General features: G+C 42.3%; 2 protein-coding genes across 2 annotated transcripts in view; both read left to right on the top strand.

The window, feature by feature from the left end:
* The first annotated feature begins 14 nt into the window (after nt 1-14).
* Nucleotides 15-14,567, top strand: LOC111949774 (ribosomal protein S6 kinase beta-1). The gene is made up of 15 exons (XM_023967124.2): nt 15-175; nt 1,258-1,301; nt 1,433-1,553; nt 1,684-1,752; nt 2,307-2,454; nt 2,990-3,047; nt 3,290-3,390; nt 5,112-5,202; nt 5,333-5,423; nt 5,543-5,650; nt 5,733-5,795; nt 6,056-6,133; nt 6,230-6,337; nt 13,451-13,563; nt 13,671-14,567. Exons 1-15 carry the CDS (start codon nt 107-109, stop codon nt 13,924-13,926), a joined length of 1,518 nt encoding a protein of 505 aa, XP_023822892.1. The 5' UTR covers nt 15-106; the 3' UTR covers nt 13,927-14,567.
* Nucleotides 14,568-19,541: 4,974 nt separating this feature from the next.
* The window catches only part of LOC111982776 (mediator of RNA polymerase II transcription subunit 13-like), a 30,354-nt gene continuing 22,391 nt past the window's right edge, over nt 19,542-27,504 (top strand). The window contains exons 1-4 of the mRNA XM_024014365.2: nt 19,542-19,710; nt 21,010-21,244; nt 22,052-22,220; nt 27,335-27,480. Of these exons, the coding sequence (XP_023870133.1) occupies nt 19,645-19,710; nt 21,010-21,244; nt 22,052-22,220; nt 27,335-27,480 (616 nt within the window). The 5' untranslated portion in view covers nt 19,542-19,644. The remainder of the gene's footprint in view (nt 19,711-21,009; nt 21,245-22,051; nt 22,221-27,334; nt 27,481-27,504) is intronic.

Raw genomic sequence — 27,504 nt, 5'->3', positions numbered from 1 at the left:
TTGCGTGGTGCGCATGCTCTGTGTAGTAGCCGGTTATGGCCGCGGTGTGTGTTTGTCCATGAGGCGGGGAACGTGAGCTATTATCACGGACTGAACGAGATCAGCGATGGCGGGTATATTCGACATCGATTTGGATCAGCCGGAGGAAAATGACTCCGACGATGAGCTCGAGGAGGTAATTTGCTCGATTATGTCGCGTGTGGTTGCACGAGTATTCGATGTAACTGCTAATAGCCATGTTAGCTAGCTTACTAGGTATAGGCCTGTCGTCTTGGTTTGTTGCCAATGCATTAGGCCCAATTTTGACAATGCTACCAGCTAACATTAGCTAGCCGCATAGATCAACCAGCTAAATTAACACTCATGAGCTGTCACTAGTTCTCAGCTTTCGCGAGATAGTTGTTATACATTGCATTACGACATTTGCATACGTAACGCGTTATACTAATATCGAATATACTATTTTCAAACTTGCTAGACAGTCTGTGTGCAGCAAAGGCAAGCGTGCTTTGGTTGCTGGCGTGCAACAGTTTATTTTGGCACTTCTGCAGTTCGGAACAATATGGACTGGAGGTCCTTATGTGGACACAGGCAGATCCCAATTTGGACAAGCTTTTAATCATGGTTATAGTGGACATCCACAGTTCTGATAGGTCTATCTATGAACAATTTGCGACAACTAGCTAGTGAGTTGGTTGTATAGGGCCATGTTTAAATGGTATGAAATAACTATTCATGCACTGACAGTTAGCTACCAAGAATGACAACTTTAGCGTAAACATTTCGTAAGTAATCGCATCTCATGTTCAGTGCCCTTTGTCAAGGATTTTGGGCAACACAGAATATCACGTCACATGTTTTTTGGGGTGTAAAATATTTACCTCCATAAAGATTTGTTAACATTTATAACATAATAAACGTAAATTAGGGGTAAATTCCAAGGCTGTCAAGAAAAGCAGTCTACAGCTCACGATCCGCTATCCAGGGTTCTGAATTAAATGTAGACAATACAGATTTTAATTTAACCTGCTTTCACATGATGGTATGCTCTCGCATGTTGGCTTGTGTTGACTTCATGTTTTAACTAATATTGTATTGATTTCAGTTGTCCTTGCGTCTAAGATTGAACACTTTTAAAATATAATCAACATTCCTGTTGAATCTAATGACATGCTACTGYGGTTCTATGGCTCTGCAGTGATTTCGGTTATAAAGCAGATTTGTTTTTACAATGTGCTAATTCACATTTTCTGTCAGACTCAGATCAACGATTTCATGGACCAGTGCAGCGGCTTTGAATTGTAAGTGTTGACACTTAGCATTATGAAGGCCTGGTCGATTAAATCATTATGTTGAGTAGTTATAGTAATTGTACCTTGCTACTGTCAGTGTATTGAAAGTGAGCATATAATTGCATGACTTCTTTCCCCAGCAATATGGACGGCTGTGAGAAGATTGAGATATCTGAGGACAACGTCAATCAAGGAACAGAGAACATCAGGCCGGAGTGTTTTGAACTGCTGCGAGTGTTGGGAAAGGGTGGTTATGGAAAGGTATCCTCCTCTTATTCAAATTTATTTTCATAAGATAACTTTTATGACATTTTTTAATTCCATGTCACACTTGTCATTATTTGGCGTGGCCCATTGTGTTGAACTGGTTATTCCCTTTTTCTTTTTGTAGGTTTTTCAAGTTCGAAAAGTTGCTGGAGCAGCATCGGGGAAGATATTTGCAATGAAGGTTTTAAAGAAGGTACCTAAAAACAACATTCAAACACACATTTATTTACATTTAGTATATCATTGGCAGCATGCATAGCCCTTAAGTGTCTCTCAATTTTGTCTCAAACTTAGTAAATATGACAAATATACATTGTTTTATGTTGCTTCTGTGTACAAATATTTCCTTGAAGCCTGTTGGTGGGTAAGGTCTTGTTGGTAGTTAGCCATCTTCGCTGCTGCAGACTTGTCTGTTAAGAAGCTGTCTCAGTCCATTAGATTTTGCACAATAGATAGTTTTTTTGCTTGATCAGTGAAAGTGAAATGGACTTTAATGACAGATGCAGTCACATACCTCTTCATCAAGATTTGTCCAACAAGCTATGCTACAAAAATGCACTGAAAAACCAATTGCTTAATTTCAAACAGAACTATTCTAAGCAACACTGAGTTCAGTGTTAGCACATTCTTGACAGTGGCTGCTTGTCGTGAACTGATAATGAAATGTATTTTATCATGTGGCTTTTGAAATGGCAGACTAGTGGTAATAGCGTGACTAATGGTCATGAATGTTTTGGGGCCTCGCAGGCTATGATTGTACGCAATGCTAAGGACACTGCCCACACCAAGGCGGAGAGGAACATCCTGGAGGAAGTGAAGCATCCTTTCATCGTGGATCTCATCTACGCCTTCCAGACAGGGGGAAAGCTGTACCTCATCCTGGAGTACCTCAGCGGTCAGTAAATCAGGGGTCACAAAGGCAGTTACCCCAAACGACCTATTCACCAGAAGATAAACAACCATCCATTCTTTCCACACTCTTCCTGTTGCCCAAGAGTTGCTGGGGAGTCAGACTGAATCTCCTTCCATATTAGCAGTCCCAGTCATGCAGATGGTTTCTTTTCTTAGACCAAAGGATGGTTTCACCAAAATGATGATTCTTATCATCTGAATTGGTTGTCACACACAGGATGTTGGCCTTTGCATACTTTACATCAACACTTAATGGGCCTCTGCTCATTACATCTAACCATAATGTATGTAATAGTGTCTATATCCTGTCTACCATCCCTTCCTGTCTGCACATCTAGAGTTAGAGAAAAATGCACACTATGGTATTTGAAATTCAGTCAATGTCAGGATTCAAAATGTAAATAGGTTGATTTGGTGTAGTCTCCCCACAATTATTTTGTGCATTTGTACAACACTACAATTGCATAGTTTTTTTTTATGTCTGTTTCAGTTTTAATAAATTTTGTTGTAATTTTCAGGTGGAGAGCTGTTTATGCAACTGGAAAGAGAGGGGATTTTTATGGAAGACACAGCCTGGTGAGTAGAGAAGACGAAAGGCAATATTGTCATACCAGTGGCAGTTTTCTTACATCCACTGCACTAAGACACTTCTTTGGAATATCCTACACCAGTATGTAGTTGGTGAAAGGGAAAATGCAATTTATAAAAGCAGTAAACTGAAGATCAGGGTACCAGGTTTTGGCTGTGCCTGGCAGAGAAAATAATTTAGTATAGTGTGTGTATATACAATGTAAATGTGGTCTCTTTCTTATCTGCAGTTTTTACCTGGCAGAAATCTCCATGGCTCTGGGCCATCTGCACCAGAAAGGCATCATCTATAGAGACCTGAAGCCTGAAAACATCATGCTTAACAACCAAGGTAATGCTGGAGCTGGGCAAGGATATCAGAACAAACGTCCTGAGTTGCAATCATGTTCACTGCAAGTCAGACAATATTTGATGCTACATTAGCTGTAAATACATCCACATTTGTGCTTGTATATGCACTTCATGTTAGACATTAGGGCTGGGAATTGCCAGGGACCTCATGAGACGCGCTGAGGTGCTGATTCGATATGGGTTGTGATTTTCACGATTCAATATGTATTGCGAATGTATTTTGTCCTCCTACACCAGAAGCGATCACGACACGCAGGTTAAAATATCAAAACAAACTCTGAACCAATGACATTAATTTGGGGACAGGTCGAAAAGCATTAAATATGTATGGCAATTTAGCTAGTTAGCTTGCACTTGCTAGCTAATTTGTCCTATTTAGCTAGCTTGCTGTTGCTAGCTAATTTGTGCTGGGATATAAACATTTAATTGTTATTTTACCTGAACTGCACAAGGTCCTCTACTCCGACAAATTAATCCACACATAAAACGGCCAACCGAATCGTTTCTAGTCATCTCTCCTCCTTCCAGGCTTTTTCATCATTGCACTTACATGGTGATCGCATCTAAACTTCCATAGTATTACCACGACTACCGGCAAAAAAAATTGTCTTTCAATCACCCACGTGGGTATAACCAATGAGAAGATGGCACGTGGGTACCTGCTTCTATAAACCAATGAGGAGATGGGAGAGGCAGGACTTTCAGCGCAATCTGCGTCAGAAATAGGAATGACTTCTATTTTAGCCCTTGGCAACGCAGACGCTCGTTAGCGAGCAGTGTGGGTGCAATAATTKAATAACATGGATTTCAAAATTTATTTTGCGATGCTCGCGCACGCGACGTGTCCGGTCTGGTCAGGATGTGAGTCTGCTGCTGAGAGACAAGAGGGCATGTGAAAACAAGTTTTTATCAGTCATGGAAATAAGTGGTGAAAACATGTTTCAACACTATTTAAAAAGATGGGGAACAGGGGCCTCCCGGGTGGCGCAGTGGGCTAGGGCACTGCATCGCAGTGCTAGCTGCGCCACCAGAGTCTCTGGATTCGCGCCCAGGCTCTGTCGCAGCCGGCCGTGACCGGGAGGTCCGTGGGGCGATGCACAATTGGGCTAGTGTCGTCCGGGTTAGGGAGGGTTTGGCCGGTAGGGATATCCTTGTCTCATCGCGCTCCAGCGACTCCTGTGGCGGGCCGGGCGCAGTGCGCGCTAACCAAGGGGGCCAGGTGCACGGTGTTTCCTCCGACACATTGATGCGGCTGGCTTCCGGGTTAGAGTCGCGCTGTGTTAAGAAGCAGTGCGGCTTGGTTGGGTGGTGCTTCGTAGGACGCATGGCTTTCGACCTTCGTCTCTCCCGAGCCCGTACGGGAGTTGTAGCGATGAGACAAGATAGTAATTACTAGCGATTGGATACCACGAARATTGGGGAGAAAAGGGGGGTAAAATTTATTTTAAAAAATAAAATAAAAAGATGGGGAACAAGCTATAGGATGACAAACACCAGAGTTTTGGCTAACAGCTGACTAGTGCTAGCTAATGCTACCTACAGTAGCAAATATATAAAATAATATTGCGATATATAACTTGATTTCCTCACCATCAACATAAGACACAACATTATTCCGCAGGAAATGTAAATTACTAAATGTTCTGCATATCCACCTCAAAGTGAAATTGACTGACTTGTTTCTGTGTTGTGTTTTTCCAGGTCATGTGAAATTGACTGACTTTGGGCTGTGTAAAGAGTCCATCCACGGCGGCACAGTCACCCATACTTTCTGTGGCACCATAGAGTACATGTAAGTCACACTTTGTAAAATACACACCACCTGTTCTTCATGTAAATCTGTTGAAAACTGTGCAATTTTTATATAGTGACTGCTTCAGTCTATCATGAAAATAGGTATAAAAAAATGGATGTTGTGTCAGGGCCCCAGAGATCCTGATGAGAAGTGGACATAACAGAGCAGTAGACTGGTGGAGTCTTGGAGCGCTTATGTACGATATGCTGACTGGAGCGGTGAGTGCAAAACTTCTCTCATAGCCTCCTGCTTATAATGATGTGGTAATACAACAACTTCTATTACAATCAAGTGGTGTTGACCCAAGGTTATTATTTTGTTCTTTCTTCAAATGTAGCCACCCTTCACTGGTGAAAACAGGAAGAAGACCATTGACAAAATCTTAAAATGCAAGCTGAACCTCCCACCCTACCTCACACAAGAAGCCAGAGATCTCTTGAAAAGGGTGACTACTTGTTTAAACATTTTACCTTTTTATTTTCATTTTTGTAATCACTTATATATTTATACTAGTTCTTGTTTTTCAGCTGCTGAAGAGAAATGCCTCGTCAAGACTTGGAGCAGGGGCTGGAGATGCTACAGAGGTGCAGGTGAGAACAAGAGAAGGAATGGACCGATTTTGGATGGAGTGACTTGATGCTGTCAAGAATAAACTGTAACTTCATCCTTGAGGGCAGGAGAGTTTGAGATTTTACCCCATTCTTGCAAGCACCACTTTCTATCTCAAGCCTTTGATCATAAAACAACAGAAGATGACCCTAAATTGAAGTGTTCAAAAGTGAGAGGGGAAAGGGAAGTATTGAAATTTTAAAGCAATTGTTATAATTATTTTCTGATGATCTTTCCTTAGGCTCATCCCTTCTTCCGACACATTAACTGGGAAGAGCTCCTGGCCAGGAAAGTGGAGCCTCCATTCAAGCCTTTCCTGGTAAGCAGCAGAAGAGCTTCCGTTTTGTTTTAGACAACCTTTCAAGCTCTCACAGGCGTTAGACTCTGTAACACACCTGATTTCTTGTATCCATAGCAATCCGCTGAAGATGTGAGCCAGTTTGACTCTAAGTTCACCAGCCAGACACCAGTAGACAGCCCAGACGACTCCACGCTGAGTGAAAGCGCTAACCAAGCCTTTCTGGTAAGACGGCTACATATCCTGTCCACCACCCCTTTGTTTTTACAGCTTTTCCTTCTTTGTTACATGCACATTCTAAAGACATTTTATACTGAACAAAAATATAAACAAAACAATTTCAACGATTCTACTGAGTTAAAATTCATATAAGGAAATCAGCCAATTGAAATGAATTCATTAGGCCCTAATCTATGGATTTCACATGACTGGGCAGGGGTGCAGCCATGGGTGTGCCTGGGAGGGCATAGGCCAGCCCACTTGGGAAACAGGCCCACCCACTGGGGAGCCCGACCCAGCCAATCGGAATGATTTTCCCCCCACAAAAGGGCTTTATTACAGACAGAAATACTCCTCAGTTTCATCAGCTGTCTGGGTGGCTGGTCTCAGACGATCCCGCATGTGGAGGTCCTGGGCTGGATTGGTTACACGTGGTCTGCGGTTGTGAGGCCGGTTGGACGTGCTGCCAAATTCTCTAACCGACTTGAAGCGGCTTATAGTAGAGAAATTAACATTTAATTATCTGGCAACATCTCTGGTGGACAATCGCATGCTCCCTTAAAACTTGAGACATCTGTAGCATTGTGTTGTGTGACAACTGCACATTTCAGTGGCCTTTTATTGTCCCCCGCACTAGGTGCACCTGAGTATTGATCATGCTGTTTAATCAGCTTCTTGATATGCCACACCTGTCGTCAGGTGGATGGATTATCTTGGCAAAGGAGAAATGCTCACTAACAGGGATGTAAACACATTTATGCACAGACTGAGAAAAATAAGCTTTTGTTCAGTATACATAGTGGCAAGAAAAAGTATGTGAACCCTTTGTAATTACCTGGATTTCTGCATAAATTGGTTATAATGTTATCTGATCTTCATCTAAGTCACAACAATAGACAAACCCAGTGTTCTTAAACTAATAACACACAAACAATTATAAGTTTATATGTCTTTATTGAACACACCGTGTAAACATTCACAGTACAGGGTAGGAAAGGTTTGTGAACCCTTGGATTTAATAACTGTTTGACGCTCCTTTGGCAGCAATAACCTCAACCAAACCTTTTCTGTAGTTGCGGATCCGATCTGCTCAGAGGTCAGGAGGAATTTTGACCATTCCTCTTTACAAAACTGTTTCAGTTAAGCAATATTCTTGGGATGTCTGGTGTTAACTGCTCTCTTGAGGTCATGCCACAGTATCTCAATTGGGTTCAAATCAAATCCAATTTTATTTGTCACATACACATGCGTTAGCACATGTTAATGCGAGTGTAGCGAAATGCTTGTGCTCTAGTTCCGACAATGCAGTAATAACCAACAAGTAATCTAACCTAACAATTCCACAACTACTACCTTATACACACAAGTGTAAAGGGATAAAGAATATGTACATAAAGATATATGAATGAGTGATGGTACAGAACGGTATAGGCAAGATGCAGTAGATGGTATAGAGTACAGTATATACATATGAGATGAGTAATGTAGGGTATGTAAACATAAAGTTGCATAGTTTAAAGTGGCTAGTGATACATGTATTACATAAAGATGGCAAGATGCAGTGGATGATATACAGTACAGTATATATATATACATATGAGATGAGTAATGTAGGGTATGTAAACATTATATTAAGTGCATTGTTTAAAGTGGCTAGTGATACATTTTTACATAATTTCTATCAATTCCCATTATTAAAGTGGCTGGAGTTGAGTCAGTATGTTGGCAGCGGCCACTAAATGTTAGTGGTGGCTGTTTAACAGTCTGATGGCCTTGAGATAGAAGCTGTTTTTCAGTCTCTCGGCCCCTGCTTTGATGCACCTGTACTGACCTCGCCTTCTGGATGATAGCGGGTGAACAGGCAGTGGCTCGGTGGTGTGTGTCCTTGATGATCTTTATGGCCTTCCTGTGACACAGGTGGTGTAGGTGTCCTGGAGGGCAGGTAGTTTGCCCCCGGTGATGCGTTGTGCAGACCTCACTACCCTCTGGAGAGCCTTACGGTTGTGGGCGGAGCAGTTGCCATACCAGGCGGTGATACAGCCGACAGGATGCTCTTGATTGGGCATCTGTAGAAGTTTGTGAGTGCTTTTGTGACAAGCCGAATTTCTTCAGCCTCCTGAGGTTGAAGAGGCGCTGCTGCGCCTTCTTCACAACGCTGTCTGTGTGGTGGACCAATTCAGTTTGTCCGTGATGTGTACACCGAGGAACTTAAAACTTTCCACCTTCTCCACTACTGTCCCGTCGATGTGGTTAGGGGGGTGCTCCCTCTGCTGTTTCCTGAAGTCCACAATATTCTCCTTTGTTTTGATGACGTTGAGTGTGAGGTTATTTCCTGACACCACACTCCGAGGGCCCTCACCTCCTCCCTGTAGGCCGTCTCGTTGTTGTTGGTAATCAAGCCTACCACTGTAGTGTCGTCCGCAAACTTGATGATTGAGTTGGAGGCGTGCATGCCACGCAGTCGTGGGTGAACAGGGAGTACAGGAGAGGCTCAGAACGCACCCTTGTGGGGCCCCAGTGTTGAGGATCAGCGGGGTGGAGATGTTACCTACCCTCACCACCTGGGGCGGCCCGTCAGGAAGTCCAGGACCCAGTTGCACAGGGCGGGTCGAGACCCAGGGTCTCGAGCTTGATGACGAGTTTGGAGGGTACTATGGTGTTAAATGCTGAGCTGTAGTCGATGAACAGCATTCTCACATAGGTATTCCTCTTGTCCAGATGGGTTAGGCAGTGTGGTTGCGATTGCGTCGTCTGTGGACCTATTGGGTCGGTAAGCAAATTGGAGTGGGTCTAGGGTGTCAGGTAGGGTGGAGGTGATATGGTCCTTGACTAGTCTCTCAAAGCACTTCATGATGACGGAAGTGAGTGCTACGGGGTGGTAGTCGTTTAGCTCAGTTACCTTAGCTTTCTTGGGAACAGGAACAATGGTGGCCCTCTTGAAGCATGTGGAAATAGCAGACTGGGATAAGGATTGATTGAATATGTCCTTAAACACACCAGCCAGCTGGTCTGCGCATGCTCTGAGGATGCGGCTGGAATGCCGTCTGGGCCTGCAGCCTTGCGAGGGTTAACACGTTAAATGTTTTACTCGGCTGCAGTGAAGGAGAGCCCGCAGGTTTTGGTAGCGGGCCGGTGCAGTGGCACTGTATTGTCCTCAAAGCGAGCAAAAAAGTTATTTAGTCTGTCTGGGAGCAAGACATCCTGGTCCACGACGGGGCTGGTTTTCTTTTTGTAATCCGTGATTGACTGTAGACCCTGCCACATACCTCTTGTGTCTGAGCTGTTGAATTGCGACTCTACTTGTCTCTATACTGGGACTTAGCTTGTTTGATTGCCTTGCGGAGGGAATAGCTACACTGTTTGTATTCGTCATGTTTCCGGTCACCTTGCCCTGGTTAAAAGCAGTGGTTCGCGCTTTCAGTTTCACGCGAATGCTGCCATCAATCCACGGTTTCTGGTTTGGGAATGTTTTAATCATTGCTGTGGGTACGACATCGTCAATGCACTTTCTAATGAACTCGCTCACACGAATCAGCGTATTCGTCAATGTTGTTGTTGGACGCAATGCGGAACATATCCCAATCCACGTGATCGAAGCAGTCTTGAAGCGTGGAATCAGATTGGTCGGACCAGCGTTGAACAGACCTGAGCGCGGGAGCTTGCGTGTTTTAGTTTCTGTTTGTAGGCTGGAATCAACAAATGGAGTCGTGGTCAGCTTTTCCGAAAGGAGGGCGGGGGAGGGCCTTATATGCGTCGCGGAAGTTAGTATAACAATGATCCAAGGTTTTACCAGCCCTGGTAGCACAATCGATATGCTGATAGAATTTAGGGAGTTTTGTTTTCAGATTAGCCTTGTTAAATCCCCAGCTACGATGAATGCAGCCTCAGGGTGTGTGGTTTCCAGTTTACAAAGAGTCAGATAAAGTTCGTTCAGGCCATCGATGTGTCTGCTTGGGGGGGAATATATACGGCTGTGATTATAATCGAAGAGAATTCCCTTGGTAGATAATGCAGTCGACATTTGATTGTGAGGAATCTAAATCAGGTGAACAGAATGACTTGAGTTCCTGTATGTTGTTATGATCACACCCACGTCTCGTTGATCATAAGGCATACACCCCCGCCCTCTTCTTACCAGAAAGATGTTTGTTTCTGTCGGCGCGATGCGTGAAGAAACAAGCTGGCTGCACCGACTCCGTTAGCGTCTCTCGAGTGAGCCATGTTTCCGTGAAGCAAAGAATGTTACAATCCCTGATGTCTCTCTGGAATGTTACCCTTGCTCGGATTTCATCAACCTTATTGTCAAGAGACTGGACATTGGCGAGTAGTATGCTAGGGAGTGGAGCGCGATGTGCCCGTCTCCGAAGCCTGACCAGGAGACCGCTTTGTTTGCCCCTTTTACGGCGTCGTTGTTTAGGGTCACCGGCTGGGATCAGATCCATTGTATTGGGTGGAAGACAAAACACAGGATCCGCTTCGGGAGAGTCATATTCCTGGTTGTAACGATGGTGAGTTGACGTTGCTCTTACATACAGTCGGGAGGAACTACTGAATATAATGAAACCTAAGATTACCTGGGGTACCAATGTAAGGAATAACACATAAAAAAACAAAATACTGCATAGTTTCCTAGGAACGCGAAGCGAGGCGGCCATCTCGGTCGGCGCCGGAAGTAGAAAGGGTTGAAAGGTTTGAGGTCAGGACTCTGACTGGGCCACTCCAGAAGGCGTATTTCCTTCTGTTAAAGCCATTTACTTCTGTGTTTTGGTTCATTGACCTGTTGCATACACAACTGAGCTTCAATTGACAGACAGATGGCCTTACATTCTCCTGCAAAATGTCTTGATAAACTTGAATTTATTTTTCCGTTGATGATGGCAAGCGGTACAGGCCCTGAGGCAGCAAAGCAGCCCCAAAACATGATTCTCCCTCCACCATACTTTACAGTTGGGATGAGGTTTTGATGTTGGTGTTATGTGCCATTTTTTCTCAACACATAGTGTTGTGTGTTCCTTACAAATAACTAAACTTTAGTTTAATCTCTCCACAGAATATTTTGCCAGTAGCGCTGTGGAACATTCAGGTGCTCTTTTGCAAACTTCAGATGCACAGCAATGGTTTTTTTGGACAGCAGTGGCATCTTCTGTGGTGTCCTCCCATGAACACCATTCTTGTTTAGTGTTTTACATATCGTAGACTCGTCAACAGGCGTTTAATAAAATATTCATACAAATATGATTAGGCCTCTCATAGACTAGGCCTTGTAGAAAGAGGGTCAATCAAGTTAGGTCTGCCAAATTAATGTAGCATAGGAAAAAAATATAAATCCAGCCATAGAGTATAGCCTATCATCAAAAAAATGGTTTATAACATGCACAATTAGATGCATCATCTATATAGAACAAGGTTGACTAAATTCGAGCCCATTAACTTTGCTCACCGCATCCTCCTTTGATTGTCTCTTCTGGCTGCCACCAAAAGCCCCCACCTTGGAGACAATCGATCAGATCATTGTGGAGCTGCTAATCTGCACGAAGTTACAGACTGACTACACCGCTCGCATTGCGTGCGTGAGCGTTGCAAAATAAATTTAGAAATATATGTTATTCAATTATTGCGCCAACGAGCGTCTGCGCTGCCACGGGCTAAAATAGAAGTCAGTTCTATTTCTGACACAGATCGCGCTGCAAGTCCTGCCTCTCCCATCTCCTCAGTAGTTTATAGAAGCAGGTACCCACGTGCCATCTCCTCATTGGTTATACACACATGGGTGATTGAAAGACAAGGTAATGCATCTAATTTATGAAAGTTGCCAATGGCAATATAAAGCCAAGAGAAGAAAAAGTCTGGAATGAGGAGAGATGATAAGAAACGATTCAGTTGACCGTTTTATGTGTGGAGTAGAGGACCTTGTGCATTTCAGGTAAAATAACAACTCAATGTTTATATTCCAGGACAAATTAGCTAGCAACAGCAAGCTAGCTAAAAATGACAAATTAGCTAGCAAGTGCTAGCTAAATTGCCATAAATGTTTAATGCTTTTCGACTTGTCCCCAAATGAATATAATTGGTTCAGAGTTTGTTTTGATATTTTAACCTACAGTGTCGTGATCGCGTTTGGTGTGGGGGGACAAAATTTATGCACGATCGTTTTGGGTTCCGTGTTAGTGTGCCACTAGCGATGTACTTTGCTGGACATGCTAGCTGTTCTCCGCGGCGCATCATCACTTCAAACGCATTCCATCTTGGTGTTATTGGCTTGCCTACTACTACTGGTAGTACCGGTAAAATGTAAGTTATGAATCGCAAATCACCATACAGCTGACACACTTCGATTTCATCAATCATTTTGACTTCAATTTGTTTGTCCAAAATACTATCAGCTTGCGCTGCGTCTTTGCTGATGAATGCTCTGATCTCTGGCCAATTGGTTCAATGACATTGTTTCGTCTATTAATCGCTTCTAATAGATCTGAAAATGACGCATTAACCATGAATTTAAACAACTGTTTGTTTATAATGAGGGACGTCCCACGTTTAACCTGGACACATGAATATTAGGAATTTGCGCTGGCTTCAGCCATGACAGCACGAGAGAGAAATGAAACGTCTGCACGTCGCCCGCAGGTGAGAGAGTGTGTTTCACTGTCCAATCCGAGGCTCGAACATGGTCTGAGCGCGTCAACATGGGAAAGCCTCAAGAGCGGACAGTGCATTATAAACAAAGCGCCGCATATATTGCCCAAAAAAGAACACATCTGATTTGGAGAAAACGCGGGGCATCCGTGAAACTGTAATTCAACTTGTCCGGCTTTATACATTATACATCGTGTTTTGAGTCATAACTATTATAGAACATGAGCTTTTAAACCCACCCAACAGCTACTCTGTCCATCCCACCTATCTCTGTAAACCACYCTCTTATTATTTCCATGTGCCATATAATTTAACTGTGCTGTGATGTTTCACAAATTCTGAACCTGTGTAATCGCATAGGACATGTGTTGAGTGTTCATTTTGCTCATAATACAAAATCATGACACAATTCACCTTCATTTCTCCTTAATACATTTGTAGGCYGTACTGGTGACCATAACCCCTCTGTCATTGCTTCTGCAGGGCTTTACGTATGTTGCTCCATCAGTACTTGAAAACGTCAAGGAAAAATTCTCATTTGAGCCAAAAATCCGCTCACCCCGACGTTTTTTGGGGAGCCCAAGAACACCAGTCAGGTATTCCATCGTTTCAGCCTCTACGGCTGTTCCTACATAGCTTGTGCAGTAACATTGAATATGCCACATCAGCACATAGTCATAGTATGTCCCCTATTCCTTTTCAGCCCTTTCAAGTTCTCTGCTGGTGACGTGTGGCCCCGGGGCCCCTTGATGCCCGGCGGATCCTCTCTATGTCTCCAGTCGCCCCAGGAGCAGGTCATGGAGGTGTCCGCCTCAGAACAGATGGAAGTGCAGGCCAGCTCTGAGGCCTCTGCGCCCCTTCCCATCCGCCAGCCTTCGGGTGCCAACCTGTCCCAGTTCAAACAACAAGCCTACCCTGTCATGGCCAAGCGGCCCGAGCATCTACGCATTAACCTATGACCAGCAGCTCATCTTAGAGGATTTAAAAAAAAAAAAAATCTTTGTTGATATTTCTTCTTATTTTTTTTTTTTTTAAATATAAAGACACTAGAGACTATGAAACATTACATTTCAGTTCTACACACCATCACTACATGAAGTCTCCCTCAGGCTTTAACCTCCAGTGTGCTGCAGCTGAGCTCGGTGGACTGGGCCACTCCCTCAGGTCCCCTTGACCTCTTCACCCTGACCCCTAGCAGGACTGGACCAGCGGGACAGGGCATCACTTTGGATCTTTAACTTGTTTTTATTACTCCATCCTACCACGAAAAAAAGGAATGAGAACATGTATAAAATGTGCAGTATATAAAATATCATCCAAAGTGCTTCATGTTTGATGATTGAATGCTTATGAGGAATTAATTGCTTCCACTGAACRCTTGGGAGATTTGACAGTATTTCTTGAAGATTGCTTCCTGGCTCAGAATGAAATCATGAATTATTGTTAATTGAAAAAATATGATTGGGAGGGTTATCAATAAGCTGAGGTTCTGAACATAGCTTTATGTCTTAATAAAAAATAAATGCATCTACTGTGCTATATCAATGATGGATCAATTCATGAGGGCATCAATAAAAACAAATGTTTACTTTTTACATTATTTCACTTTTAGTGTCAATTACTTACTGAATGGGGACATTTGGTTATATTTGTTATTGTGCTGATTGAGAAGAGAATGTTGCGTCGGGTAAGAGCTAAATGAATACATGCATATCTTCTATAATGGTAAACATGAATAATAACTGTCATAGTGTATTTTTAAATGTTGGAAAGGTACCATTGCTTAGTTGGACTAGAATTGCTGTGACAAAGACCCGGGACTATGACTTTAAAACGTGTTAAATCTCCTGGTTCGTATCCTGCCTAGATTAAATTGCCTGGCAAACATTGGCATAAAGTAAATATGTTAAAGTCAGTAACTCATTTTTCCAGCCTGTCGTACCAGCTCGCCTTGAATAATATTTGTCAGCATCAACAACCTCATGTATAAATTATTTTCACGTCCTCTTCGCTGTGGAAAAATCTCTGCTTCTGTCCTATAAACCAGCAGTACCCAAACTGAGAGCCAGACTGGGTGGCTGCTGCCAACTTCGGTGAAAATACATTTCTCATACTGGGGCTGCCGCTACGTGGTGGTAAGTGGTACTGCATGACTAGATGCACTTGTTTGGATTTTGCCTCCCAAAAATTAACTAGGCAAGTCAGTTAAGAACAAATTCTTATTTGCAGAACGACAGATTTTTACCTTGTCAGCTCGGGGATTAGATCTAGCAACCTTTCGGTTACTGGCCCAATGCTCTAACCACTAGCCTACCTGCCGCCCCTAAAAACAATGATACTGATAGAGTTTAGACTCATAATGAACCATATATTTGGATTGCTGTCATACCTTGTCCATAGACTGCTTACAGGGTAAGGAAACAAATATAATTTTGTAATTTGGGTGTATCCCTTTAAATATGAGGTATAATACTCCCCAGAAATTTGGATCAAACGAACCGGGAACAGTTTGGTCCAAATGCACTGCATGCAAGACTGGTCTTCGCACCAATGTTCATGTTTATATACAGTACCAGTCAAACATTTTGTACACACCAACTCATTCAAGGGTTTTTCTTTATTTTTACTATTTTCTACATTGTAGAATAATAGTGAACACAAACTATGAAATAACACATRCAGTTTAAGTCGTAAGTTTACATACACCTTAGCCAAAAACATTTAAACTCAGTTTTTCACAATTCCTGACATTTAATCCTAGTAAAAATTCCCTGTCTTAGGTTAATTAGGATCCCCACTTTATTTTAAGAATGTGAAATGTCAGAATAATAGTAGAGAGATTTATTTATTTCAGCTTTTATTTCTTTCATCACATTCCCAGTGGAACGCACCCCCACAACATGATGCTGCCACCCCCGTGCTTTACGGTTGGGATGGTGTTCTTCGGCTTCGCAAGCATCCCCCTTTTTCCTCCAAACATAACGATGGTCATTATGGCCAAACAGTTCTATTTTTGTTTCATCAGACCAGAGGACATTTACATTTAAGTCATTTAGCAGACGCTCTTATCCAGAGCGACTTACAAGTTGGTGCATTCACCTTATGATATCCAGTGGAACAACCACTTTACAATAGTGCATCTAACTCTTTTAAGGGGGTGGGGGGGGTTAGAAGGATTACTTTATCCTATCCTAGGTATTCCTTACCTAGGATATACCTATCCTAGGTATTCCAAAAAGGTATTCCAAAAAGTACAATCTTTGTCCCATGTGCAGTTGCAAACCAGTCTGGCTTTTTTATGGTGGTTTTGGAGCCGTGGCTTCTTCCTTGCTTCCTTGCCTTTCAGGTTATGTCGATATAGGACTCAATTTGCTGTGGATATAGATACTTTTGTACCTGTTTCCTCCAGCATCTTCACAAGGTCCTTTGCTGTTGTTCTGGGATTGATTTGCACTTTTCGTACCAAAGAACACGTCTCCTTCCTGAGCGGTATGACAGCTGCATGGTCTCATGGTGTTTATACTTGCTTACTACTGTTTGTACAGATGAATGTGGTACCTTCAGGCGTTTGGAAATTGCTCCCAAGGATGAACCAGACTTGTGGAAGTCTACAATTTGTTTCTGAGGTCTTGGCTGATTTTTTTTAATTTTCCCATGATGTCAAGCAAAGAGGCACTGAGTTTCAAGGTAGGCCTTGAAATACATCCACAGGAACACCTCCAATTGACTCAAATCATGTCAATTAGCCTATCAGAAGCTTCTAAAGCCATGACATAATTTTCTGCAATTTTCCAAGCTGTTTAAAGGCACAGTCAACTTAGCGTATGTAAACTTCTGACCCACTGGAATTGTGATACAGTCAAATAATCTGTCTGTAAACAAATGTTGGAAAAATTACTTGTGTCATGCACAAAGTAAATGCCCTAACCGACTTGCCAAAGCTATAATTTGTTAACAAGAAATTTGTGGAGTGGTTGAAAAACGAGTTTTAATGACTCCAACCTAAGTCTGACTTCAACGGTATATATATATAAAAAAGTGTAGGTCAAATAGCCCTTGCAGAGCTTGGAGGTGTGTTTTGTAGCATCGTCCTGTTGAAAAACAACTGATAGTCCCAGTAAGTGCACCCCAGATGGTTTCGCTGCAGAATGCTGTGGTAGCCATGCTGGTTAAGTGTGCCTTGAATTCTAAATACATCACTGTCAGTGTCACCAGCAATGCACCATCACACCTCCTCCATGCTTCACGGTGGGAACCACACATGCGAAGATCATCCATTCACCTACTCTGCGTCTCACAAAGACACGGCGGTTGGATCCAAAAATCTCCCATTTGGACTCATCAAACCAAAGGACCGATTTCCACCATTCTAATGTTCATTGCTCGTGTTCCTTGGCCCAAGCAAGTCTCTTCTTATTATTGGTGTCCTTTAGTAGTGATTTCTCTGCAGCAATTTGACCATGAAGGCCTGATTCACGCAGTCTCCTCTGAACAGTTGATGTTGTGATGTGTCTGTTACTTGAACTCTGTGAAGCATTTATTTGGGCTGCAATTTCTGAGGCTGGTAACTCTAATGAACGTATCCTCTGCAGCAGAGGTAACTCTGGGTCTTCCTTTCCTGTGGCGTTCCCCATGAGAGCCAGTTTCATCATAGCACTTGATGGTTTTTGCGACTGCATTTGAAGAAACTTTCAAAGTTATTGAAATGTTCCGTATTGACTGACCTTCATGTCTTAAAGTAATGATGGACTGTCATTTCATTTGGCCTATTTGAGCTGTTCTTGCCATAATATGGACTTGGTCTTTTACCAAATAGGGCCATTTCTGTATACCACCCCTACCTTGTCACAACACAACTGATTGTCTCAAACCCATTATGAAGGAAAGAAATTCCACAAATGAGGTTTTAACAAGGCACACCTGTTAATTGAAATGCATTCCAGGTGACTAACTCATGAAGCTGGTTAAGAGAATGCCAAGAGTGTGCAAAGCTGTCATCAAGGCAAAGAGTGGCTACTTTGAAGAATCTCAAATATAAATTATATATTTTGATTTGTTTAACACTTTTTTGGTGACTACATGATTCCATGTGTTATTTCATAGTTTTGATGTCTTCACTATTATTCTACAATGTAGAAAATAGTCAAAWATAAAGAAAAACCATTGAATGACTAGGTGTGTCCAAACTTTTGAATGTTACTGTACATTGGATGCAAGAGTTTCACTCATAATCAACAAGGGTGCTTTCTGTCACTCTACACCTGAMATTGTATGGGGAGTATTTGAGAAATGTATTCTGATAGCTGTAACAGAAATCTCCAAAATAATTATGATGTATGTGAATTAATAAATCTATTTGTAGACACTAGAGTGCCCTGGAAATTAAACATTATACCCTCATGTCATCAGCTGGAGTTGAAAGTATGCCAAACTTCTGTCAGAGCTCCCCCAAACAGTTGTGTATGTTTGATATATGATTCCCCCTCCTTTACCTCTATTTACCCTTTTCTCTACCTTATGTCATATTCCCCTCTAATAAAGAACAGGGGAAAACTTGCAAAAATGCAAACATTTAGTAAAACTGTCCTATTGTGCCCTGTTTTGGTGACATATTGGCCAGTAGTTCTGTCTTTTTATTTAACCTTTATTTAACTAGGCAAGTCAGATCAGAACAGATTCTTATTTACAATGACGGCCTAGGAACAGTGGGTTAACTTAACTCCCTTGTTTAGGGGCAGAACGACAGATTTTTACCTTGTCAGCTCAGGAATTCTATCAAGCAACCTTTCGGTTACTGGCCCAACGCTCTAACCACTAGGCTACCTGAGGAGGATTACCTGCGATTGACTGACTGGGACCAGGATGAGAGGTTCCGTTTTTTTACTATTTCCATTAGATTATGGCTGGCTGGAGCCTGAAAGCATAATGATCATTATAGGATGAGAGTGGCTTGATACAAAGATGTCATTGGTTTGATCAGTAAACTCAGTTACGAGCTATCAGTTATAGTGTGACGCCCCCCCCCCATTACCACAAATTGGCCAATGGGAGTTGGGAGGCAGAGTTGTCCTCTTGGCCGCCATTAAAGAATTCAACCCTTGAATTCAAATGGCAACCTGCAGGACCCGAGAATCATTAAACGCAAATGCTTACCCTTACTGGACATTTACATCATGATGTCAGTATTTTAGTGAAAGTTTTGATAGTTTTATCGGATTCCGGCGACTATGGGGAATATAAGGGTGGTGTTAGCTAACTGTTTTATTTAGCCTGAATTGGCTATGTTAGCTAGATAGCTTAACTCGGGGAGGGGAGCGTTTCTTAACTCTGAACTTGTTTTAGATTACATCATTTCATGGTGAGGCTGTGGTATGGTTCGTGTATATATTTTAGTTAACGTATTGTAAAGTAAGAAAACGGACTCGAAGTGGGGGTTGATGAATTTGTTAGCGTAGAWCGCTAACTAGCTAGCTGGCTATCAAGACAGCGAGACTGTTTAGCAAGCAAGAAGCTAGCATAGTGGCTAGGCATCAACCGGTTGTATAAATAACTAGCAAGTTAGCATCTTAGTTTTCTAGTTTAGTTGACTAAATACTCAATATCCAGATCAAATAACTTAGCTGAATATTGCTCTTCTCGGTAACTGAGACGATGGATTGTTCAACCACGCTGTGAGGATGAGTTCATGTTTTGTACCAAACGGGGCCAGTTTGGAGGACTGCCACTCCAACCTATTTTGCCTGGTAAGTGATTAAACTATGCTGGCATGCTAACGTTAGCTAGCTCAAACTGAGGCCATAAAGCCATTTTGGCTAGGCAGCCAGCAAGCTAAACCGCTTGACTACAGCTGACTGGAGGCGTCAAGGCCTGTTCTAGATTACTGTCTAATGCAATTTTGCAAGTGAGTTAACTGTAGTTAGCTAACATTAATACTTTGTTGATACGATGTTAGTTTATAGCAATTGAAGTACACCAGATTCAACTACAAACATTCTTACTTAGCTAGCTATCATTTCGCTAGCTAGCTAATGTTGGCTAACTGGCTTGCAAGGTTCAGGTTATTTTGTGAGGTTGTCTGTCATTGTGAGATGTTAATGATTCTTCTTCGCCTCATTACCATTAGCTATATATTTGATTTATATTTCTTCAATCCAACTAACTATTTCTTAGCAACTAGTCATAGTGTACATTCGTGTTTGTTTACAACTTGATGCTTGTTAGTTAGTTATGGCTAACTTTTTAGGCCAACAATATGAGTCAGCCTTAGACTAGGTCTACAGTATTGTTTTCTTCAGTGAGCATTCCTATCACCAGTGCTGTCAACTACAACTCATGAAGCTAGTGAGTTGCACACTTCCTCATTGTAGTGTTATGTGGTACTCCCTTATGGATAGAACTTTCAACAGGGTACTAAGACAAGTTACCTTATATCAACTATAGGCCAATAGTTTTAGTGATTCTGAAACTGTATATTTTATTAACTAGGATATAAGAAATGTCTTGTCATATTTTGAATTAATTCTTTAATCTTGTTCTTGAAAATGTTGCATAGCATTCGAAGGTATTCTATATTGAATATTCTAGGTAATAACCATTGGCACTAAATACTTTGATAGAAATGGGTTTCCTATCCTTTGAACCCTAAAGCCTAATGATTTGAAGGTTAGGTTGCACACAAAGGAACAACTGCATCTTTTACATTTTGTATTTGTATGTACTTCACACTGGTTAGATAAAGCAGCTGTTAAAGTTGTCCCATGAGTTAGGCTACTACTGCACTGCTTTACATTCAGCCGGCTTGCATCCTGTCTCTGGGCCAATCCCAAATGGACCCTACGCACTTTCAGAGATCTGCAAGGAAGTGGGTGGTATAAGCAATATGGTGAAACTTCCATTGAGCCTATCAGAAGGCAAGGTGGAGCTATTACCATATTAATTGCACCTGTCAAATCCTCTCAGGTCTCCACAAGTGCATAGGGTCTAGTGTCCATTTGTGATTGGACCTCTGTCTCAGCTCTCTCTTTTCTCACCCCATCCCCCAGGCTGACCTGACTGGGATAAAATGGCGACGTTTTGTGTGGCAGGGGCCCACCTCCTCGCCCATCCTCTTTCCCGTGACAGAGGAAGACCCCATCCTGTGCAGCTTCAGCCGGTGCCTGGCGGCCGACGTGCTAAGCGTGTGGCGGAGGCACCACACCCCGGGCCGCCGTGAGCTCTGGCTCTTCTGGTGGGGGGACGACCCCAGCTTCGCTGAACTCATCCACCACGATCTGTCAAGTAAGGGCAAGCCTCTGCTACGTGAAGGGATGTTTCTGGCTCACATGGCATTGGAGTTAGGATCAACTCTGTTGACTTTTGGGAGAGAGGCTGCCAGAGTCATGCAAGGCACTGCTCAGATGAGTAGTCCAGTAGTCCACAGCCTGATGCACTTCAATGACTACCTACATCTTTTGGTTGTGAAAGATGCAAGTAGTTTACATGTCGGGCCTACAGTTATAAGGTCAACTTGTTGACCTTATAACTGCTTTTTCATCTGCTTTTTCATTGGAGTCGCAGCTCCTGTTACAGTAGTTAGCTGCCTACAGGGTGAAGCTAAGTGGCTACCTGGTGGCTAGATCTTATAGTCCTTGCCACTGATAAAACAAAGTGAACATTTTTGTTTAGTATCTATCCTACACTAGTCAGGTGAAATTCCCTTTTGTATCCCCACCACCCGTCAAACTGTTGCAACAGTTCATCGTGAAAGCTTAAAGGGAAACTCCACTCAAATTATCTTTTGGRTATGATGCATCATGATTATGTGGGTGGTGACACTTTGCTTCTTGAATGTCCATGAAAGCTACACAGTTTGACTGCTGTTTTTGAGTGGATTTTCTCTTTAACATRTTATTTACATAGTTGCATAATGTGTTGAGTTTCATCGTAAACATTGGCAGATGGTCAAAAATTCCTATCCAATCTTGTTTGAACCCATATCAAACTGCAACACCACCAATCCTTTAGTTCTTGTTTACAGTTTAAAGTTGTGATGTTGATGGAGCATTCAGCAGCTATCTGACTGTCTTTGCTCTCTCCCTGGCTCAGGTGAAGAGGAAGGCGAGTGGGAGAGCGGGTTGTCCTACGAGTGCCGCACACTCCTGTTCAAAGCTGTCCACAACCTGCTGGAGCGTTGCCTCATGAACCGCAGCTTTGTCCGTATTGGCAAGTGGTTTGTCAAGCCCTACGAGAAGGATGAGAAGCCCATCAGTAAGAGGTAAGAGTCCCCATATTAACCCTCTTCTGTAACCAGTGCATTGATATCTTCATCAGTTTTGCGGAGTGCTCTGGTGACTTTCTAGKACATTTCTACAGCAGGTCAACCAGGCATCCTGATCCAGTGTAATTCCTTATTGGTTTTAGTAATGTGTTGCACTGGATTAAAAACATCTGCCAAGAATAGTAAATTGGTTGGCCACAAATGTAGGCCTATAGTAAATTGAGTGAATGCCAATGGAAGTTGTTAATGACGTGCATTAATGTCTAGTGAAATTCAGCCGTTTCTGACATGCTGTTTATAACCCAATGTTTATATCCCAGGACAAATTAGCTTGCAACAAGATAGCTAGCTGAATTGCAATGAATGTTTCATGTGTTTCGACCTGTCCCCAAATGAGTATAGTTGGTTCAGAGTTCATTTTGATATTTCAACCTGCGTGTCCTGATCGCATCTGGTGTGGATGGACAAAATCAATATTTGTGCGATGGTGGACCCACGCGCGTGCCTGATCTTGTCAGCATGTGAATGTGATAGTTTTCCTTTTACTTGATGTTCGGGCATATGCTTTGTAACACACAGGCCATAGAAATGTACACATTTTGTCATTGACTCCCTATCTGAAGCTTTTGTACCTTTCGATTTATTCTTGAAATAATCCCTGAGGGTTGATGGATTCATTGAAATCCTCCTTGGACACTTGGCTCTTCAAAGGCAGCATATGTTTAGTAGCCATTCACACTTCAGTATCCTTTTCTGTTAATAGCCCTGCTGGATTACTTCTTGGATATCTGGAGAGTTTCCTGTTGTCCGTAGATAGTATTTTAGTGGGGGCAGGTGAATGTATGCTTGTTCACGTGAGTCAGCCATGCACAGATTCTGATCTCTAAATTACCTCAGATTCCAGACAACTACTACACTGCCATTAGATATTTTGGAAACATTAGGGAATCTATCTCAGGCTGAACAAGCAGCAGATAATTATTTTCTGCTGCTGAGAGTAGACATGCATACTGTATTCATTTTTGCCCTGTTATGCATTAGCATGCTTTAGTTTTCCTGAAGGCTAGGCTGACCAAACGAGTGTGGTCGCATAAGCCCTTAAAASCCCTTAGCTTGAAAAACAACAAAAAAGCCCCAATAGTACTGTTTGTAAATTTGAGACGCCGTAGCCAGTATACACTTTCTCAAAATAGTCCGAATTATTCAAATAAATCTATTTTTCGCCCCAATTTCGTGGTATCCAGTTGTTAGTAGTTACTGTCTTGTCTCATCGCTACAACTCCCGTACGGGCTTGGGAGAGACGAAGGTCGAGAGCCATGCGTCCTCCGAAACACAACCCAACCAAGCCGCACTGCTTCTTAACACAGCGCGCATCCAACCCGGAAGCCAGCCGCACCAATGTGACGGAGGAAACACAGTACACCTAGCGACCTGGTCAGCACGCACTGCGCCCGGCCCGCCACAGGAGTCGCTAGTGCGCGATGAGACAAGGATATCCCTACCGGAGCCAGACAGAGCCTGGGCTCAAACCCAGAGTCTCTGGTGGCACAGCTAGCACTGCGATGCAGTGCCTTAGACCACTGCGCCACCCGGAAGGCCATTTTGGGGTTTTGCAGAGAAGATCTTAGTTGAGCAATTTCACATCTAAGATGTTTGGTGCAGTATTTCTCATTTTAAAAAATGTGTGCGAAAACAAACAAACAAACAAACAAACAAACAAACAAATACTTAATTGAAGAATCCCTACTGTTGACCAAACCTAGATGAAGGGGTGTAGACATTGGCTTGCGCTCTACATTTGTTTTGCACTAACAGCTTAAAATGTTTTATTATATTTTAAAAATAATACCTTGACAAGTCCAATACTAACAAAGCTGTCACAAAATGTAGTCATAATATATGCAAGAACTCTTCGGCTGGGAAGCATGCAGGCGCATTTAAGTGGAATGACATCACAGTTTTGGCTTCCCCCTGCACTCAAATGGGGCCTGGGGGAATCCTGGAGAGCCCTAATGGGCTAATTTGAGCCCTGCCTGTTTCGCCTGCCCTGGAAATTCAAGCAGTGCATGATCACTGGGGTGTTAAGCTGTCATGGTGTGTTTACGGGTGTGAAGTGTGTGAGAATTGGCCACAATGTTCAGGATGAAGACATCTACAAGTGGGTGTTGAAGAAGGGCAGTGCCTCCTTGGACTTGGTGAAAATGAGAGTTGGTGTGTGAGTGAGATTCAGCGGTCTCACTGTCACCTTTACTCTGTCTGGTCTTTGGAAAATGCTGAGTCTGCATTGTGGTTTTACACTAACCTTGTCAACAGGAACTATTTTGGTGTGTGTAGCCCGCTTGGCTGTGCAGCACTAGTGAGGAAATAAAGCCTTGTTTCAACATTTCAATTCTATAATAGTCTGTTATTTTTAACTAGGTGATCACATTTTGGCCTATTTAAGGAAAGTAGGTGTCTTGGAGGATCACTTTTAACTGAAACTAAAATAATCTGTCTGTTGTCCATGCTGGTTGAAGGCCATGCCTCAGGCCTCAATGACCATTTTCCTCACAGTAAGCAGCCATTGTGACCTGGAAGTAGGTTTTAATGGCATATAAGTCCGTTTGTGAGTAGAGCAGAGTGAGGAGCGGAGCGTGCCTAGGAGCGCTCTCTTCACCAGCTCAGGGCATGCCCGCCCCAGCATGCATTTGTAGTCTACTTGTGTGCTGCTATAGCCCCTTGCTTTAGCTACTGTCGTGGAGTTTGCTAAATATTTTCATAAAGAAACTAATAAAGCACACAAGTGCTAAATCAGGGTGACTTACAAAGATTAGTACCAAGGGAGGGAGTGCGGTGATTGTAGTGTCCACAACTAAAGAATCATTGTGGAATCTGAAGACACATATCCCAAAAGCAAGATGGTGTACTTATTCTGTGCACATGCTAAAATAAAGGAATGTGGTGGGTAGATAACTGAGTCATAACTAAGTGTATCATTGTAGAAAAGTATTTATAAACTAAAAATCAGATCTCTTAAAAGTTTCCTTAATTTCTGTTGTATTATTTATACCATAGGCCATAATTGATTTTGGCCCAATAGGCCTGGCATATTCCCACATTCAAGGAGCTTTCTGTTTTGATTGCGTTATTTTGCCCTAAAAACCTTTTTGGGCATACCATAAAAAAACTCTGCATCTCTGCACAGCCCAAGTCCGTACGAGAGTTGCAGCGATGGGACAAGACTGTAAATACCAATTGGATATCATGAAAAAGGGGTTGTGTAATTTTGTATCTCATTCTAATTAAGTCACAGCCTATAATTAATAGACTAATGATTTAATACAACAAAATGTTTAAATGCCAARGGCTTATTTCCCTACCAGGCTATTGTGTTTCACTCGCAATGCTTCACAATGTATTTCTTTGTAGGCTATAGCCTTGGAATAATGTACCCTACCAAAATATTTTATTTAAATTCCTTCATCTGGCTACTGACCTGTTTAGTGTTTATATGCTGTTTTTAATATGTCATGTAGCCTATTTGAAATGATGTTCGCTGCTTATATTTACTGTTTCATGTTTATTCAAGTACTTTTCATTCGAATCCATATGGTTTGGTTTCAATACTTAAAAACCAATTGATAGGTCCAGGTAGTCACAAAAATAGATAGGTGTTGGTTAAATTGTGATTTTAAAGAACAGAGCGCATTTGGGGCAGCTTTTTTAAATATATTTTTTTGTGTAGGTGTGTTTTAGCGTTGCGCCCTCATCGGGATTTCCAGCTGCTTTCTCTGTGGTGAAGACATGGGCCTGTCGCTCTAGGAACAGACCAATAGCCTGTCATGCAGTCTTCAGTTGTATTTCTGGGATGTTGAGACTATTATCCTTCCAGCAAAGTACTGGAGCTGCTATCTATGTAACACAGACTGTAAAAGTTTTGATTGTAAAGATTAGTTTGACATTGATAACCCTGTCTTGTGCCTTCTCGTGCCAACATTCCCACCTTTGATTCAACTTTATAGAAAATCAAGGTTTTTGTTATGATTTAACTGGAAAGCGGGGATGTTTCGGCCATTGTAATCCTTGGGCGGGCCGCCTAAGCATTCAAACAGTGTAATTTAAAAAGATATTTCACTTTTGGGATGGAAAAATGCTTTCGGTGTGAACTTAAAACCACATATAAAGTACGTTGAAAAGATAATAGACCTATTTTTTTTGTAATGTCTTTGAAAACTAACAATCACCAACATAAAATCTAGACAGGGAGAATTGAAAATTCCCAAAATAATTATTTTAGCAGTCTTGATTTTATGTTTGAGCATAAGAACACAGCATGGCAAAATGCATACAATTGCAGGAAATTAACTTTAAAACTATAACATTCTCTCTACTCCATGGCAGAATATGTAGAAAAGATATATTTTTTAGCAAATTTCATGATCTCCACTCCATGGTGAAAATTGTAGGATTGCAGGAGATTGGCTTAAATGCCTACAGAGCCAAGATGGTGGTGTAGAGAGATTCAGCAGTGCCGACCGCACCCATTGCCACGCCACACCCACCACCTACGCTCCTTTTTGATCCAGAAGAAAACCCTGGAAGTAGTTTCTTAAAATKTTTAATCCGTACATTTACTGTTGTTAACTGTTCAGTGCACGTATAACATGAGTGAGCCTCAGGCAGAAAGAAAGATGGCACCGATTGTAATAAACCAGTGTATCCTGACTTGCTCCGTCTGTCAAGAAATCATGCAAGAAGATCTTTACTCTGCATACAGCAGCAAATCTTTGTTTACCTTTCAGTTACATTTCYAGCCCAAACCCTGCTTACAGCATCATATGACTGTAGATTGTTTTGGTATAGTTTTTTTCTTTCATGTCTGAAGTATCCTGTCAGGTCAAGGACAACAGACCTCCCTGTTCAACCCTTTTAATTGTTCTCTTTTGCATTTAGGAAACCTGTCATTTTGTCCTGTTACCAGTGAATCCAAATGAGAATAAATCATAATTTTGCTTTCTGTATCTGAAAAGACATTGAATCTTATGTTTCACTCGGATTGCTTCTGAGGAATGTCTTACCTATATTTCCAGATGGATCTGAGACTGAATGTGTTTTTCCATCCCTTCTGCAGTGAACACCTGTCGTGTGCATTCACCTTCTTCCTGCACGGGGACAGTAATGTGTGCACCAGCGTAGAGATTGCCCAGCACCAGTCTGTCCAGCGGCTGAGTGAAGAGCACCTGAGCCTGGCACAGCAGAATGCTAGCCCCCTGCAAGGTGGGTCTAACCAGCCATGGCCTA

The sequence above is a fragment of the Salvelinus sp. IW2-2015 genome, linkage group LG22 (genome assembly GCF_002910315.2).
Source record: "Salvelinus sp. IW2-2015 linkage group LG22, ASM291031v2, whole genome shotgun sequence".
In the NCBI taxonomy this organism is placed as follows: domain Eukaryota; kingdom Metazoa; phylum Chordata; class Actinopteri; order Salmoniformes; family Salmonidae; genus Salvelinus; species Salvelinus sp. IW2-2015.
This window is presented reverse-complemented; position numbering and strand designations above follow the sequence as displayed.